Below are 17499 nucleotides of genomic sequence, written 5' to 3'. Positions count from 1 at the left end.
GACCGTGTTTTACTTGCGTGGTCCAGTGATCAATCTAGCTGAAGTTGGCCCATGTTTATCGAAGTGACGGAAATGCCCTCTGGCTTGCTGTTCGTCGCGAAGCCAGCTTCTCGGAGAAGTTTAGTGGACGTTCAAATTTTTGTGCAGGTATTGCCGTTACTGCTTTTTATTTTTTAATTTAATAAAATTTATTATTAATTAATTAAGATGATAAAATATTTTTTAAAATAATTTCATATTCATTTAATTCGAACACTATAGTATTTTTTTATTAATCCCAAAAGATAATTTTCTTTTGAATATATTTTTGAAAATTAAATTTACTTTTATGCATATAAAAATTAATTAAATTGCATAATTTCAAAATAAATTATCATCAAAATAAGATAAAATATCGTATTTGAAATTTATGTTTAGGATTAGATGAAAGCTAACCTGATGGGCAGAGTAATAAAATTGTTAAAGAGACTTGCTCTGTGTTAGATAACGATCACTCTTTGATAAGGACGCGCTTGGGGATTATTATATTAATTCACGTATTATATGTATGTATAATATATATATATATATATATGCTTATGCATTGAATTGATGTTACGTTATTTTAAATGAGAAAAATATTTTATTTAAAGTAAATCTGAAAAATGAATGTCAATATTATAAGTGTTACAATAACAACAGTTCATGAAAATGAATAATTAATCAAATAAAGAATATAATTGATTTTTGTTTTCTCATTTATGGATTAATTTTCATATTTTGTTGTTCAAATATTTATAATTTAACTTTAAAATAATACAACAATTTGGTCTTTTATTAACGAAATATATGTGAATATTGCACTTTCATTCATTTATAATTCGCACTTTTTTTCAAATAAGAAGCTCACATTCAACACAATATTCTTTTTCATTCATTCAACACAACAAAATAAACTAAAATTCAATTTTCATTCAACAAATTTTCATTACAACCCAAGTTAACATTCATATGTTATTACATAAATCCAAAATAAATAACAAAAACTAAACTAATACAATATAAGTTAAGAAAACTAAGTTTCGTTTCTCTCTCCTCCCACCTCCCCTTACCGGCCAGCCATCACCCCTCTCTTCCTTGACGACCGGCGCCCCTTCCTTCCTCTCATCGGTCGCCGCCCCAGGATGCCGGAAAATGCCTCCAAAAACCCCTTTTCGCGCAGCACATAGCTCAATTTTTTTTTGCCAAAATCTGATCGAACCGGCCACTAATTGGACCGGGTCTTATCCCAAACACATTTTACTCGTTGAAAGCTTTTCATAGACACTAAGATTACCCAGTTTTATAGAGTAGAATGTCAAATTTTTGCTCGGGGATTTTAGCCTATTTTGATTTTTAGGCTAAATTTCTCCCAAACTGGAAACCCAATGAGAAATCCGAGAGTACTAACGTACTTTACATGATGAGAGCTTCACGAGGATATAAATTTCAAAATTTTTTGACACCAAAATTTCTTTGGGTCCCACGAGCTTCACTGTGATTTTTGAGCTTTAAACGAGCTTAATTAATTTCGTAGGTATTTTTTTTCTAACTCCTAGCATTGTGAACTTCGCGTAGATACTTTTGTTTCGAGAAGATTCCACTGTTACTCGAGTTTAAAATTGTGGGCCGGACAAATAGGCTACCGAAAATACTTTAGAATGGGGTCGATGTTAGAAGCTACCTTACTATTTTCAGACACCCTCGACACGTCCCAAGCATCGGAATTAGCATAGGTAAACCCGAACCCTAAGTTTTCTTAATTACCTAGTGCCTGAATTATATTAAAAATTCATAAAATATTCGTGATAGGTTAAAAAATTATAATTTCTTTTGTATTAACTTAACAATATTGCTAAGGACCATGGGGCAAAATTTTATAATTTTTAAAGCTCGTTTAGATAGTTTTTGGTAAAAAGTTAGTTTCTGGGACTAAAATGTAATTTTTTTTAATTTGTGATTATTGATTGATTTAGAGGACCCAAGAGTGGCCATATGTTGTTGATGAGTTGTGATTGTGGAAAATTGAGATTTATAAATGTTATTTGAACCTTTTTATAAGTTGGATAGGTTCTACGTGCAGGGGGAACTCTGTCTGATTTTCCGGCATAAAAATAGGGTGTCATTGTTTCTTAAAGGTTTTGTTTAAAAAAATTGTGTACTAATGAATTTGTTATAAACATAATTTTAAGTGAGTCTGATCAACCTTTCCTCCTCCGCCGCCTAGTCATCACAATGACTTCCTATAAGTTTGTAAGTAGATATTGATTTTATTTACAATTTTAATATTATTATATTTCTAGCATGCTTATGCATCATTTATATATATATGCAGTTAAATATTAGGCATGCCCTGTTTGCATTTATACTTGATGATATTGTTTTGATTGTTGTGTTTTGATAATCCGGAGCTGTATGTGTGAGTTGATGTGTATGTAGTGTATATGGATATGGGTAGGATGGATAGATGCGGCTGAAGCTTGACTCGCTGAGACCCGATCCTTATTATAGATAAGTCAAGGTAGGCACGGCTTTTAGTCGATCTCACTGGCCCAGCATTTGAATAATAAGAAAAAGTTCGGATTTTAGTTGATCTCGCTAGCAGAGGTTATAACTAAGAAAGCTGGGTAGGGGGATTAGCTCCCCATATATGTATGTGTGAGTATGGATTTGACAGAGGTGTGTAAGTGCTCCAGATTATCTTTTATGTAACTTGTATGACTTGTATGAAGATGATGTATTTTCATTTCTAATGATGCATTAGAATTAGATAGTTATAGAAATTGTACGTAAAATCAATATTTACTCTCTGAGTCAAACGCTTACTCCTGTTCACCTTATTTTTCCAGGTTACAGGAGAGTTTTTCTTTTCTTGGGTATTAACCTGCATTTTTCTTCGCAGGTTCACTTGCTACTATTTTCGTATTTTGTAATATTAAATTTTAATTCTAGACCTCCGCATACATAGGACCATAATATTTAGTTGTACTGTAATATTTATTAATTTGGAATTGAAATTTATAAACTTTATGTATGTGTAATTGTGTGGTTAGATACTTATGATGGATGAGAGAGTTGAGCTCCTATTGATTTTATTTTTGATTTGTGAATGATTGATGGGTGAGCTCAGCTCTCAAAATGTATTATGTTGAGATTACAGATCGGGTGAGTTAATAACTCCCTGTTGGATGGTCCATATTATAGCCGGACTCTATCCGGTTGTTTTCTTGAAATTTGGCTAAATATGGGCTTGGTGTTTGGGTTGAAAGATAGTTGGCCTTAGTGCGGGTTTTAAAGGCCTTATGCTGACTCAAGTTCTAGTGCTGATCCGGTCCATAATTTCGATCGTGACAGTTACATTTATTTTTAATATTTATATATAATCATATATTTAAAATCCATGGAATATATTAAAATTTATATAATAATATAAAATTTATATTTCGATGTTTGAATAATATAATTTGATTAATTATTGCATTACATTTTATATTATAATAAAATTATTTGAGTTAATAAAATTTGAACTATTTTGATAAATTTTACATTTACAAAATGCAACTAAATAATCAAAATTATTTTAAATTATTAAAAGATAATATTATAAAAACAAAATATCAAGATTGAGAATTTAATAAAATGAAAGGAGATTCTAAATATCTTATTTTAGGGTCAAATGAATCCCTTTTCTCATAGCGTATTTTGTTTTTTAAAATTAATAATTTAGAAGATATATTAAAGCTCTATTTATTTTATGGTTCATATTTTTTTTTAATGTTAATTAAAGAAAAATTAAGTTATTTTTAAGTAAAATAACTTTTATTTTTTAATAAAGAAAGTCATTTTTTATTATTTAAAAATTTATAATATTATTAAAATTCGAAAACACTTATATATACATTAAATAAATACATATCATTAATTTAACATTGTAATCAAATAATAAAAAATATTTTTATAAAAAATATGAAAAATATTTTTATATATAAATTATTTTTTTGTAAAATAAACAGAGCTTAAATGAGGAAATATATAAACTAAAGTTGATGATATAAATAAATTAACGGAAATTAAATGAAGAAAAAAAATTAAAATTGATAGATATACATTTAGAGAGAAATAAATTAATAAAAATTATATAAAAAAAAGATAAAATTTGAAATTTAAACTTTCATATAAAACATAAAAGGGCAAATTTGTTAAAAAAAATGCACATTAACTACTTTGTATATATAACAATAATTAATCATTAACTTAAATTGATTGAATTGGCTATATGAATTATTTATGGGCATTTAATTCTATTTGAAATCATTTTCTTATCAATTTATCCATGAAATACTATTCCTTATATATGTCAACTTTTTTAAAATAAATTATGATTGAAACAATTGAAATCTCAATAGCTGCATTTAAGACACTTGGTAAATGATTTCTTTCAAAGTAGTAGTCCAATGTTCAGTCATAATGGTTAAAAATATAATTAAAAACTACTCATTATTCGCATTTATTTATTGTTGTTTAAAGTTTTTACACTTATGATAATTAAGAAAATAATTAGTTCATTTAAATTAAAATAAAACTATTTAATTTGACTAAATTACTATTTATTTAAAAGAGAGAAATGATAAAATAAGTTTTGAGAAAGGTCCATTGACCCAAAAAAACCAAATCTTATTACATTTTGACAATTTTATCCAAAATTTTTATTCTCGGCATAATTGATCAAATTTCTAAAAATTGTTAAAAATTTATTCAATTTTCCTCGATCGAATTTTGAACTCTATTTTTTTTAACTTATTTATAGCTATTATTGAAAATCTAACATTACCACATTAATCAATCTTTTCATAATTTTATTTTAATAACCATTGAGCATCAAATAATAATAAGATTTGATAGTAATAAGGAGAGATGATGTAACAATCTAAATTTTTAAATAATTATTTTATGTATAGCTATATGATTTTTTACTGTTTTTGAGGATCTAGGAGGGGCATATAACATTGATGAGATGTGGTTGTGGGAAATTAAGATTTAGAAGTATTATTTGGATATTTTTATAAGTTGGGTAAGTCCTAGATATAGGGGAAACTCTGCTGGATTTTCGGCAAAACTTATGATTGTTCATTGATTATTTTAAATTTTGTTTTAAATAAATATTGATAAAATTTTTAATATAATATTTTAGGTGAGCCTGGTCAGCCTTCCTCCTTCGCCCAGCTGCCGCAGTAACTTTCGATTAATTTGTGAGTAGGTATTGATTTTATTTATAATTTCAATATTATTATATTTTCAAGGCATGCTCATGCATCACTTATATATATATGTATGTAGTAAAAATTAGTCACGCCTTATATTGCATTTGTTTTTGATGATATCGCTGTAATTATTATTTTATGACGATCTGGAGCTGTGTTAGTGAGTTAGTGTATATGTAGTGTATATATGGATATGTATAGGACGGGTAAACGCGGCTGGAGCTTAACTCACTGGGACCCAATCCTTATTATGGATAAGTCGGGGTAAACACAGCTTTGAGTTAATCTCGCTGGCCTTCGCATTTAGATATTAAAAGAAGTTTGCAGTTAGTTGATGGTATCAATAAGATTAGATCGACTAAAAAATAAAGTAGAAGAATTTATATATAAAAAAAAAGAATTATTATGTTTAATAGAGATAAGGGTAAAATTTTAAAAAAATAATACTCTTTAATCTTCTTAATCGAGAAATAATTTTAAACAAGACAACTTTTAAAAAATGACCGATAAGAGTAAACGGAAGGAGTAATTTATTTTCAAATGCTATAGAAATTATAGTGTTTGAATCCAAACACCAAACTATCATATAAAAAATATTTCAACCTATTTTAATTATGAAAAATCAATTGACATAATTATATAAAAACTATACTATAGAAAAAATTTTCCAACATTTATAACAATTGAATAAAATTAATTATAATCATAAGAGACTTATAAATAAAGAAATATATTTTATCTGGGAAATATTTATTAATTTTAACATTTATGTTTAATAAATTAATGTGTTATAATTGTGTTATATTTATATAAAAAATAATAAATTTTAAGTTAAAAAAATTATATATCCCTATTCCTTAATATAATAACTTTATCATTGAGTTATTAAATAATTTATAGTGTATTTTATGGTTACTTAATTTAAAATAAAGTAAATATTATTTTATTAAAAAAAATAATATGATTTAATAAAATTTTACAATTTATCTCATTTAATTTTTATAAAATGATTTTTTTTCTGTAAAATAGTTAATTATAAAAAATTTATTAACTTAACAGAAAAAATAAATTTTTTTCACATAAAATAGCAAACATAATATCATTTAATAATATTACAAATATTATAAATAAAATTAAATTAAATATATTTATTTAGCATTTCACATTTAATATGTATTATTTTAATTAAAATTTCCGATGTTGTAAAAAATATAATAATTTAAAATATTAAAGAAATTTTATTTTTTAATAAACTAATAAATCTTTTCGTAATTGACTATTTTAAGAAAAATAGTATCATTTTATAAAATTTAATGAGATAATTTTAAAATTTCATTAAATTACTTTATTTTTTATAGCAAAATAATTTTACCTTATTTTAAATCAAGTAACCATAGAATATAACTAATTTATAACTATAATCATACATTACAATTAATTAATTAATTAATGGCTAAAGGTTGACTGTACCTGTTAAATTAAACGATCTTTTAATGGAAACTTGATCAGAAAATAGACTGTGTTAATAAAGTAATGCCATGCATAATTGGAAAGAAAATACGTAATTATCTACTAAAAAAAATACGTAATTATTATCCAATTATAAGAGATATATATATATATATATATATATAATTAATCACTAAAGGTTGACTGTACTTGTTAAATTAAATGATCTTTTAATGGAAACTTGATCAAAAAATAGACTGTGTTAATAAAGTAATGCCATGCATAATTGGAAAGAAAATACGTAATTATCTACTGAAAAAAAATATGTAATTATTATCCAATTATAAGATATATATATCCAATTGTAATATATATATATATATATATATATATATATATATATATATATATATATATATATATATATATATTACCGTCTTGTCAATGTTCTAAATTTTGATATAAGCGGAAAGGGGAAAAAAAAGTTTATTTACTTATTTATTTGGCTCAAGAAAGAAGAAAATTTACAATTTCAAACCTTGTTTGCCTTCATCATTGCAAAGCCAGTCAAGTCAATCACTAAGTGCTAAAATTGTCTATTTTTTTTAAAGAAAAAATGATATTTTAAATGTTATTATAAAAAATTATTTTACTATTTTAATATTTTACTTATCAAATATAATTTTAAGTCATTTTTTAATACCCCTAACTGATTTATTTTAAAAAGTGTTTTTCTTAATATTAATATTAAGCAGATCTAAATCTAATTGTATTTTGTCAGATTTTTTATTAAAAAAATTTCTATTTTAATTAGAGTAATTTAGTTAAATACTTAATTAGCTTGACTGGACAATGAATTTCCGTGATTGCATGTCCTCAATTACCATGATTTTGGTTATTGGTGATTGGTTCTTGGCTTTATAAATAGCAAGAACTAAGGCTATAGCTCTAGCAAATCTTTAATCTCTTATCTTCTCTCAAGCATGGCCACCTTTAAGAACTTCACTATATCCGTAATTTTTTTGTCATTTTTTGCTACGGCCGCCGCTAGCGGAAGAGTAGACCCTTCATGGCATGATGCACATGCAACATTTTATGGTGACATGAGTGGTGCTGAGACCATGAGTAAGTATCCATACGTTTTTTTTTTTTTTTTATTTATCTTATTATATTTTAATTAATTGATTGCTGGATTGGTCATTGGAATGCAGAGGGAGCTTGTGGCTATGGTGATCTATTCAAACAAGGTTATGGACTCCAAACAGCTGCACTGAGCACAGCATTGTTCAGAGATGGATTAACTTGTGGTGCTTGCTTTGAGATAATGTGTGTCAATGATCCACAATGGTGCATACCAAATGCTGGCACTATTAAGATTACTGCCACCAATTTTTGCCCTCCAAATAACTCCAAACCAGAAGGCAATTGGTGCAATCCCCCACTGCAACACTTTGACTTGTCCATGCCCATGTTCACCAAGATTGCTAAATACAAAGCTGGGATTGTCCCTGTCAAGTATCGCAGAATCTTGTGCTCTAAACAAGGAGGGGTCAAGTTTGAGATTAAGGGCAATCCCAATTGGATTACTGTGTTGCCGTATAATGTTGGAGGGGCTGGAGATGTCATCAATGTCAAGATTAAGGGCTCTAGTAGTGGATGGATACAAATGTCAAGAAACTGGGGGCAAGTTTGGCAGACTGGAACCAATTTGGTAGGGCAAAGTTTGTCATTCCAGGTGACTACTAGTGATTTGAACACACTCGAGTTTGATGGTGTTGCTGCTTCTAATTGGCAATTTGGACAAACTTATGATGGGAAAAAAAATTTTTAGCAACAGGTTTTTGTTGTTTTATATGGGATGTTGTCTCTTCTTTGAATTTTAGGACTTGACAACAAAAAAAAATGGAAAATAATGTAGTAACAATAAAAGACTCTTAGTCTTCTTAATGTGGCATCATCTTATTGGTCACAATATATTTTTCAAGTGTTTGTTTCTTTTAACAGTTAACGTCTGCCAATAAATTGAAAAAGAAAATGGTATAACACAAAGCCAGGATAAAATAGGAAAATATGTATAAACTTTAAACATGTAATAAAATGATGTAACACAAAGCCAGAATTCATGGAGGATGAAGGCCTTTGAACTATTCTCCATGGATATTCCCCTTTACCTCATGAATAGGGCATCAAAGTATCTCGAAGTACAAAATAAACTGAATTTATGTACAATAAATTAAAAATAAAAAGGGACAAGAATAATATGCTACAAATAAGTTATAAAAGAATTGAGCGGAGTGATTTATCAATAATTTTTTTTAAATTCGAGTTGAATTTAAGTTCAATTCATTCGAACTCACGCTGAATATATATAAATTTAAGCTTGACTCTTTTAGAAAAAATATCCCTAATAATAAAATATTTTTATGATCTTATTACTTAAGAAAAAAAAAGAAATAAAGAATGAATAAATGGATAATTGAAGAAATTAATTATTGAAATAGATAAAAAAAAAACTTATATATAAAAATTCAACTAATTGAGCATATAATATACGGAATCCAATTAATAAATTTAATAACATAAATCAAGATAAAAATGTAAATCAAATTAATTTAAATAATTCTTTTAGTAACCATACTGTATAAGATATATAAACAAACAGACAAATGGAAAGAACCATTGAATTAAATTGTTGATGAGAGCTTTATATGGTACACTATTAATTGAACAAAATATCTGTAACACCCCAAAAATTTTAAATTTTATATTTTATGAGTATTATTGATATTTTAATTTTATTTAAATTTTAAGAAATTATTTGAGATTTTTCGGATTTTAAAAATCGGGTTCGATTTTCCGAAAATATAAATTTAGATGATTTTTAAAAATTAATTTAAAGACCACGTGGCAAAACTAAAAATATATTTGGAGTTTACGAATTTTTCTGAGTTTTCTGAAATTTTTTCGGAATTTTTGGACCTCGTTTTCGGTCTTGAGGCAGAGTACAAATTTAAAATTTTGTATCCTGAATCGAACAGACCGAATTGAACAGGACCGGATTGGACCGGTCGAATCGGACCGGCATTTTCTTTTTCTTCTTTCCCCTTCCTCTCGTGCGTCCGACCTCCCTCCCTTTCTCTCTCTTTTTCTCTCTCCTCCCTCCTCCCCTTGCCGCGCCGCCGCCTCCCCTGCCACCCTAGCTCGCCGACGCCCACCCCCAGCCGTCCTAGCCCACCGGCCGCTGCTTGGAACGCCGGAAAACGGCGCTCGAAGTGGAGCGACGCACGCTCGACTGTTCGACTTCCCAGCTAAAATTCGGCCGATCCGGCCACCAATCGGATCAGGTCTTGTGTCTAAACTCATCTACTCATCGAGAGCTTTCCATAGACACCAAGAACACCGAAATCTATCAAGCGGTTTGTCCAATTTTTACCCGCGAAGTTTTAGCCCATTTTGACTTTCGGGCTAGATTTCTCACAAACCGTGAACCCCACAAAAAAACCGAGAGTACCAGAGTGCTCCACTCGTCGAGAGCTTCGCGGCAACATAAATTTCGAATTTTTCCGATACCGTTTTTCGGTGGGTCCCACAGAACTTCGCAGTGTCTTTTCGAGCATTAAATGAGCTTAGAAAATTCTCAAAAATTTATGTACTAACCCCCGTGTTGTGGGCTTCGTGTAGGTATCCTCAATTCGTGGAAATTTGACAGTTGACCAGGTCTGTGAATTTCCGGCCAGACAGACCCGTTACCGGAAAAGTCTCCGAATTGGACCGAGGTTTTGGCTAACCCCCCATTGTCAGACGTCCCGAGAGCATCCTCAGAGTCGGAATTGGCAAAGGTAAACCCGAACCTTGCTTTTTCGTAATTTTCTAGTGCTTAAATAGGATTAAAAATCCATAAAATATTCGTGGTAACTCAGAAAATTATGATTTTTTTTGCAATAGCCTAGTAATATTGTTAAGGACCACGGGGCAAAGTTTTAGAATTTTTAGAGCTTGTTTGGGTAGTTTTTGCAAAAATGATCAATTATAAGGACTAAATTGAAATTTTACATATTGTGATGGATGATTGATTTGATGGGCTCAGGAGGGGCTGTGTGATGAGATTGAGTTGTGGATATATGGGTTGTGAATATAGAAGTGTGTTTTGAGCCCTTTTGCAGGTTGGGTAGGTCTTAGGTATAGGGGAGACTCTGCCGAATTTTCGGCACGACTTAGGACGTATTTGGTCTTTTCTTGATTTGTATTGAGTCATTTGTATTAAATAATTGTAATGTATTTGTCAAGTGAGACGGGACAGCCTTCTTCCTCCGCCCAGCCGCCACAGTGACCGTTGTCAAGTCTGTGAGTAAAATATTAATTTTAATTGTAATTCACTATTATTATATGTTCAAGCATGTCCATGCATCACTTATATGTATGTATCTATGTAGATAAACTCTAGGCACGTTTTATGTTGCATTTATAACTGTTAAAGTGCCATGGATGTTGTTGTGGTAATTTGGAGCAGTGTGCGTACGTTGGTGTGCGTGTGATGTGGTGTGGACTATGGATAGGACGGGTAGACACGGCTTGAGATCTTCGCTGGGACCCGGTCCTTCGGGGTAGTCACGGCTTGAGTTCTTCGCTGGGACCCCGATTTGGTTTATTAAGCGAAAGTCCGGCTTGAGTTCTTCGCTGGCACCAGGTTGGATTTAAGAGAGCTGTATAGGGGATCAGCTCCCATATATTATGATTGATATTACTGGGTGTGTGAGTGCTCCAAATTACCTTTTTGCTGTTATGATATGAATTTGTTACTGATGTTGCATTTCACTTTACAGGTTGCATTAGTTTTAGATAGTTATAGAGATTATGGTTAAAATTGATATTTTACTCTCTGAGTCGAATGCTCACTCCTGTTTAATATTTTTCCAGGCCACAGAAAGATATTTTTGAGGTTAACCTGCTTTCTCCCTCGCAGGTTATTTATTTATGTTTGTGTAATTCTATAAATTTCTAGAATTCCGTATGTGTTAGGAATGTTTATTTGATATGGGTCTGTAAACTAAATTATTATTTTGGACCTGTAAACTTAATATTCTATGCATGTTTGATGGATTGGATGGGGGAGCTGAGCTCCCATTTATTTTTATGCTGATAAGTATGTGGAGGGTGAGCTGAGCTCCCAAATTGAGTATTTACTGTATTTACAGGTCGGGTGAGTCAAAAACTCCCCGTTGGTAGGTTCATTTTATGGCCGGACTCTGTCCGGTTGATTTCTTGGAATTGGGCTCAAATGGGCCTTAGAGTTGGGTTGAGTGAATAGTTAAGCTTACTACGGGCTTCGAGGGCTTTAGACTGGCCCAGGTCCTAGTGCCGGTCCGACCCATAGGTTGGGTCGTGACAATATCTGCAATAATTTCACATAAAAATAATAAAGAAATTGATTGCAAAATAAAATTAAAATATGAATCAACAAGAATACCTTTAATTTAAAAAATAATTAAAAAAAAAAACACAACAAGAATTTGATTTATGCAAAGAAGAAATTGTGAATAACAAACTCCATTAATCTAATATCATAGATTAATAATAAAGATTTAAAGAAACCAAAAAAAAAAGAATTTTTACGTATGCCAACCCATTTTAATATATATAATAAAATGAAATGTTAAATCGTTAAATATTTTATATAGGTGATATTAAATGATAAATTATTAAAATGTCATTTATTAAATATAAAATATGACAAATACTAAATTGTCAATTCAAAAAATAAAAACCTTAACTTTTTATATTCAGGTTAGGCCCAGGGTCTGTGGGTCTCTAGCCCATGAAAGGACTAGTTCCATGCATGTCCAGTCCTCCCAGGATGAGGAACCTGTACTTCTCCTGGACCTGCTTTCTTACAATTCCACTTCCACTAATTTACAAGCTTGAACCCGAGCCTTCACAAGATCCTGAAACCAAAGTAGACCTTTTCATTTTCGTTTGGTTTGGTTTGAATATGATTTGATTTCTGGTGGTGTTTTTAGCTAAAACTGCACAAAACAGAATTTTGTGCAAATTCCCTATGAACTTCACTGGATTGAATTCATGTTAACCTCCAGCCTAACAATAACCACAAACAAAAGTCAGAAAAGACATTGTCTGAAATGGGTGTCCTGAGCTGCAACAAAGTCAACTCTAACAACCTGTTGAAATTTATTGTCTAGCTTACGAGCACTTGCATACTGTAGCTTTCAGAGAAGCTTTATTCATTTCTACAGGCCTCCAGGCCCTGTACTTTCTACTTGCTAAGTAATTGTTGCCATGTGATGTGATTTGGTCAGTGAGTAGTGAAGTGTCGCTGTGTCAAGTTTAATTAAAGCATAGCAATGCTGCCAATGCGTCAATGTGATATAATTATAATCCTTAAATGCATAAATAGAATAGATGACCATGAATTGCTGGCTGAGATTTTGATGCTATTATCACAAAATTAACGTTTATGGCAAGGTCCTTCTAGTTTTTACAATGAAAGTTCATTTACTGGGAAGGAGTCACGTCCATGTCACTGTAAATGGCCAGTTCCCCAATGTATCCTTGTGATCCTCTACAAGAATTATTGATAGAGACATGAAGCATGGAATGAACACAAAAAACAACAGGATAAATCTTCAGAATCAGTAAAGAAACAAATAAATGAACCAAACAACAGCATATAAAGAATAGAAGATTCCAACGAGCATCGATGCACATGAAGACAATGCCATAAGGATTGGCTCCTGGATTCAGTCACCTTCTATACGTATATAAAGCTGCATGAACTGAGCTACGAAATGACATCTGAAAACTTGAAAAAGTGACTTAAAAAAAAAAAGAGGAAAAAAGAGGATATGGGCAAACGACATATTTTATCCATACCTTATCCAGCCCAAAGGCATGTGATTCCTTTGATGGAACCTTCACAGTGCTTAGTTAAACATGGATTCAAAGTCACATTCGTGAACACAGAGTATAATCACAAGAGGGTTTTGAATGCATTGTCATTGAAGGATTATCTGGGGGACAAGGAAGTAGTTAGTTTGGATAGGGTGGTACTGCCCCAAAGTAATCACTTTAAATATCTCAGCTCAATCCTTCAAGTGGATGGGGATGTGAGGAGGATGTTAATTATTGGATTAAAGCAGGATGGTTGAAGTGGAAACGTGCCACAGGAGTTTTATGTGATCGCAAAATTTTCAATAAGTTGAAAGGAAAATTTTACCGTACACCCATAGGACCGACCATGTTATATGGTACTGAGTGTTGGGCACCGAAAGAGTCGTATGTGTCTAAGATAAAAGTTATGGAGATGAGAATGTTAAGGGAGATGAGTGGCTATATTAGACTAGATAAAGTTCATAATAAGAGTATTAGAGAAAAGGTAGGAGTGGTGCCAATTGAGGATAAGTTGAGAAAAGGAAAATTGAGGTTGTAACACCCTCACCGTAGGTAGTCCATATATTCTACTATTCCGACGATTAATATCTGTCCGGATAGCTAGGATATCTGGAACTACACTTAAATGATAGTGAGGAGATATAAAATGATGGAATAAATGATAAGAAAATACAAGAAAAATTAAGAAAAAATAAAAGAAATGAATGTAACTAGGTTAAATGAGTTGTGATTCCAGCGATTGGTGACCGTATCGAGAAGTCACTGCGTAGACAGTTGACGACCCTAGACCCACGAGGAACCCTAGAAAATAATTTTTGGAACTTAATTAAAGGTTTACTGAGGTATACATGATATTAAAAATGTCAAAAAAAAATTTAGTTAATTGGTATAGATGAAAATGAAAATTAAAGAAACCGTCGGGTTAGAAATTTAATCGGTATTACCGAAAAAGTTTGACTGTAACTCGAAGAGGAGCATTTTTGTCATTTGGCACCTAGAGTTGACTTTTGACCTAAATGTCCATTAAAATGAGTGATATTAAAATTTTAAAAATCTCATGAAAACATGAAACTATATGTAATGTAATTAAAGAAAAATGAGGGGAATTATTTGAAATGTTAAAATTTAATTATTATAATTAATAAATTAATGTTAGTGGGGGTATATAAAGGCATAAGGAGACAAAATCCATCCACTAACTCATCTTCTTCATTTTATTCTCTCTTGGGCGAAATCTTATTCTCTCATTTCCTCCATGAATGTTCTTCATGCAAGCTCTAAATCCTTCCATTCTCACCCTAATTCTCATAAGTTCCTTCATTAAAGTTAGTCCTCACACCTTGGGAAGTCTATAAGCAGCAAAAGGAAGGAGAAATTTTGAAGTTTTACAAGCTTGAGAAATTCTTGAAACAAGGTTAGTGCATAATTTCTCTTCCTTCCTTAGTTACATCTTGAATTAAGGTTGAATTGAGTTGATATGCTAAGAAAATTGAAGAAAATGATGAGGAATGGTGAACCCTAGAGTTCAGCAGCCATGGGAACCATGAGAGTTTGATTAATTCATACATGTAAATGGTGATTAGTGATGTTGATTAAGGTAGTTACATGTACTAGAATTTAATTGTATGTGTATGTTTGAGGTTGACAATTTGAATTAGGGTTTAAACAAATTATTGGAGACTTGTGTAATTGCCTCATTTTAGCAGCTTTGAGAAGCATGGGATATTGATAATTTCATGCATGTAAAAGGTGATTTGTGATGTTGATGAATGAGTTATATGTTGGGAGATGAAGTTTCATGTATTAGAAATTTGATTGAATGTGTATTATTGACCTTGATCATTTGAATTAGAGGTTTGAACTAATTATTGGAGATTTTGTGTAATTGTTGGAATTTGATTGTGTTGAGATGAATCGATGATGTTTAGAAGTGTCATGAATGCCAATTTGTAGTTTGGGAGTTGAAGGAATGCAATTTGGGAGTGTAATTTCTTTGCAGGTTGATAATTATTGAATCCAGTATATGTTTTGAGCCATAACCGAAATTGTGTTACTCCAATTGGTATGAGGCTAATTGCAGATGAAACTAGACCTAAAATGCTTCATTTTTCATGAAGAGACTATGCCCAAATTTGATGCACATATTTTGCATAGTCATTTAGGTCTAATTTCACAATCATTTTATTTGGTTATTAGTCATTTTTAGCTAATTTCATTAGTTATTTAGTTAGTTTTCCATAATTGTCAACTTTGGATTAATTTGTAATTTTTGCTTTGTATTGTAGGAAAAAATGGTGTTTTTGAAGGACTAAAGAGAATTTTGCCATTGAGGAGTGTCTTCTACAAAGAAAAAGATGCCAAAAACAAGTTTTCAAGTGAAATATGCATTGATTTAAATCGTGCATAACTTGTCGCATAAGCTATGCGCTCGCATAAGGAGGAAGAACACTGCTCGTAACCAGTAAATGTGCATAAGGAGATCGCATACCTTATGCACATTCTCACCTCCCTTATGCAGATTCACGAAATTGTGCATAACCTATGCACTAAGTCATGCAACCGCATAAGTAACCCAGATCGCTGAATGTGCATAAGGGATCGCATAACTTATGCACCCACTTATGCATCCCAAAAAGAGCTCATTAATGAGTCGTAAGATTCCCTTAATGTATTCCTCCTAGAACATACTATTTTAGGGCTCCATGTCGGAAAAATGATATAAATAGTCCCATTTTCTCATTTTAGAAGGAGGAGGCAAGGAGCAAAGGAAGAAAGGAGGAGGCTAAGCGGAATTTGAGGAGTCATTTCACCTTCCACACCATTTTCAACTAAGATTTGCAGATTTCTTTCTTTCTTTACACTTTTCTACACTTCTAGTGTTTAATTACTTACTTCTTAGCCTAGATTAAAGCTTTATTTCCATTTAAACTCATCATATCTTGTAAGCATTATGGATAGAGAGTAGTTTACTTTTGATTAATTACAAAGGGTTGTACTATTTTGGATATTTTGTTGAATTTTAATGGGTAATCTATATTTTGTGTTCTTAATGAGTTTTATTCATTTCTTGTACGCTTAATGACATGCTTAATGTAGGATCCCATTGAGTAATGTTCTTAATCCATGGTTGAAGCAATCAAAGGAGAAGGCCTTGTGATAGATAATCGTGAAATTGGACTTAATTAACTTAGACCTAGAAATAGGCTAAGGATTAAGAGGATTCATAGATTAATTAAAGAACTTAATGGGTCTTAATTAATTCTAACTCCACGAAAGTAGGATTAGTTTGATTAAGGCACTCTTTGTCTCACTCGAAAGGGAATTCAAAGGATTTAAGAATTAATCTCCTTAAAACCCATTAGTTTCACAAGATTGGATAACCAATTTAAAATCCCAAAATAGCTCGAATATGAAATCCTAACTCCTAATCGCTTTTTACCATTGTTAATTTCTAATCGAATTTAATCATTTGCCAATTTAAATATTGCCATATTTGAACTTGCTTATTTCTATTTGATGCAATTTTAGTTTAATTAATACATTGTTGAATAGAATATTAATTTTGCACAATTAGATTTCACACTCCATTACCCATTAATTCATCATTTTAATCTCATAAATACTTCAATTTAGTCAACTTTTATATCGAAAATTCAATCATTAACACAACTCCTCGTGGGATCGATATTTTTCTATACTACTTGTACGACCCGTGCACTTGCGGTTGGGACGCATCAAGTTTTTGGCGCCGTTGCCGGGGAGTTGTTTGTTTAAGATTGAATTCTTGATTATTTTAGTTGTTTTTTTTTTTTAGTTTTATCTTTGTTATCTTTTCATTTTGTGTTTGTTTGTTCTTTTTCAGGTA

At 30.9% G+C, this 17499-nt stretch overlaps 1 protein-coding gene across 1 annotated transcript; it reads left to right on the top strand.

Moving 5' to 3' along the window:
* Positions 1-72: 72 nt before the first annotated feature.
* LOC110659316 (expansin-A23-like) lies at positions 73-8559 on the top strand. The gene is made up of 4 exons (XM_021817194.2): positions 73-147; positions 6006-6079; positions 7768-7853; positions 7940-8559. Exons 1-4 carry the CDS (start codon positions 73-75, stop codon positions 8557-8559), a joined length of 855 nt encoding a protein of 284 aa, XP_021672886.2.
* The last annotated feature ends 8940 nt before the right edge of the window (positions 8560-17499 follow it).

Source organism: Hevea brasiliensis, chromosome 9 (assembly GCF_030052815.1).
Source record: "Hevea brasiliensis isolate MT/VB/25A 57/8 chromosome 9, ASM3005281v1, whole genome shotgun sequence".
Lineage (NCBI taxonomy): Eukaryota > Viridiplantae > Streptophyta > Magnoliopsida > Malpighiales > Euphorbiaceae > Hevea > Hevea brasiliensis.
The sequence above is the reverse complement of the archived record's forward strand: the minus strand, read 5'-3'. Positions and strand labels throughout refer to the sequence as shown.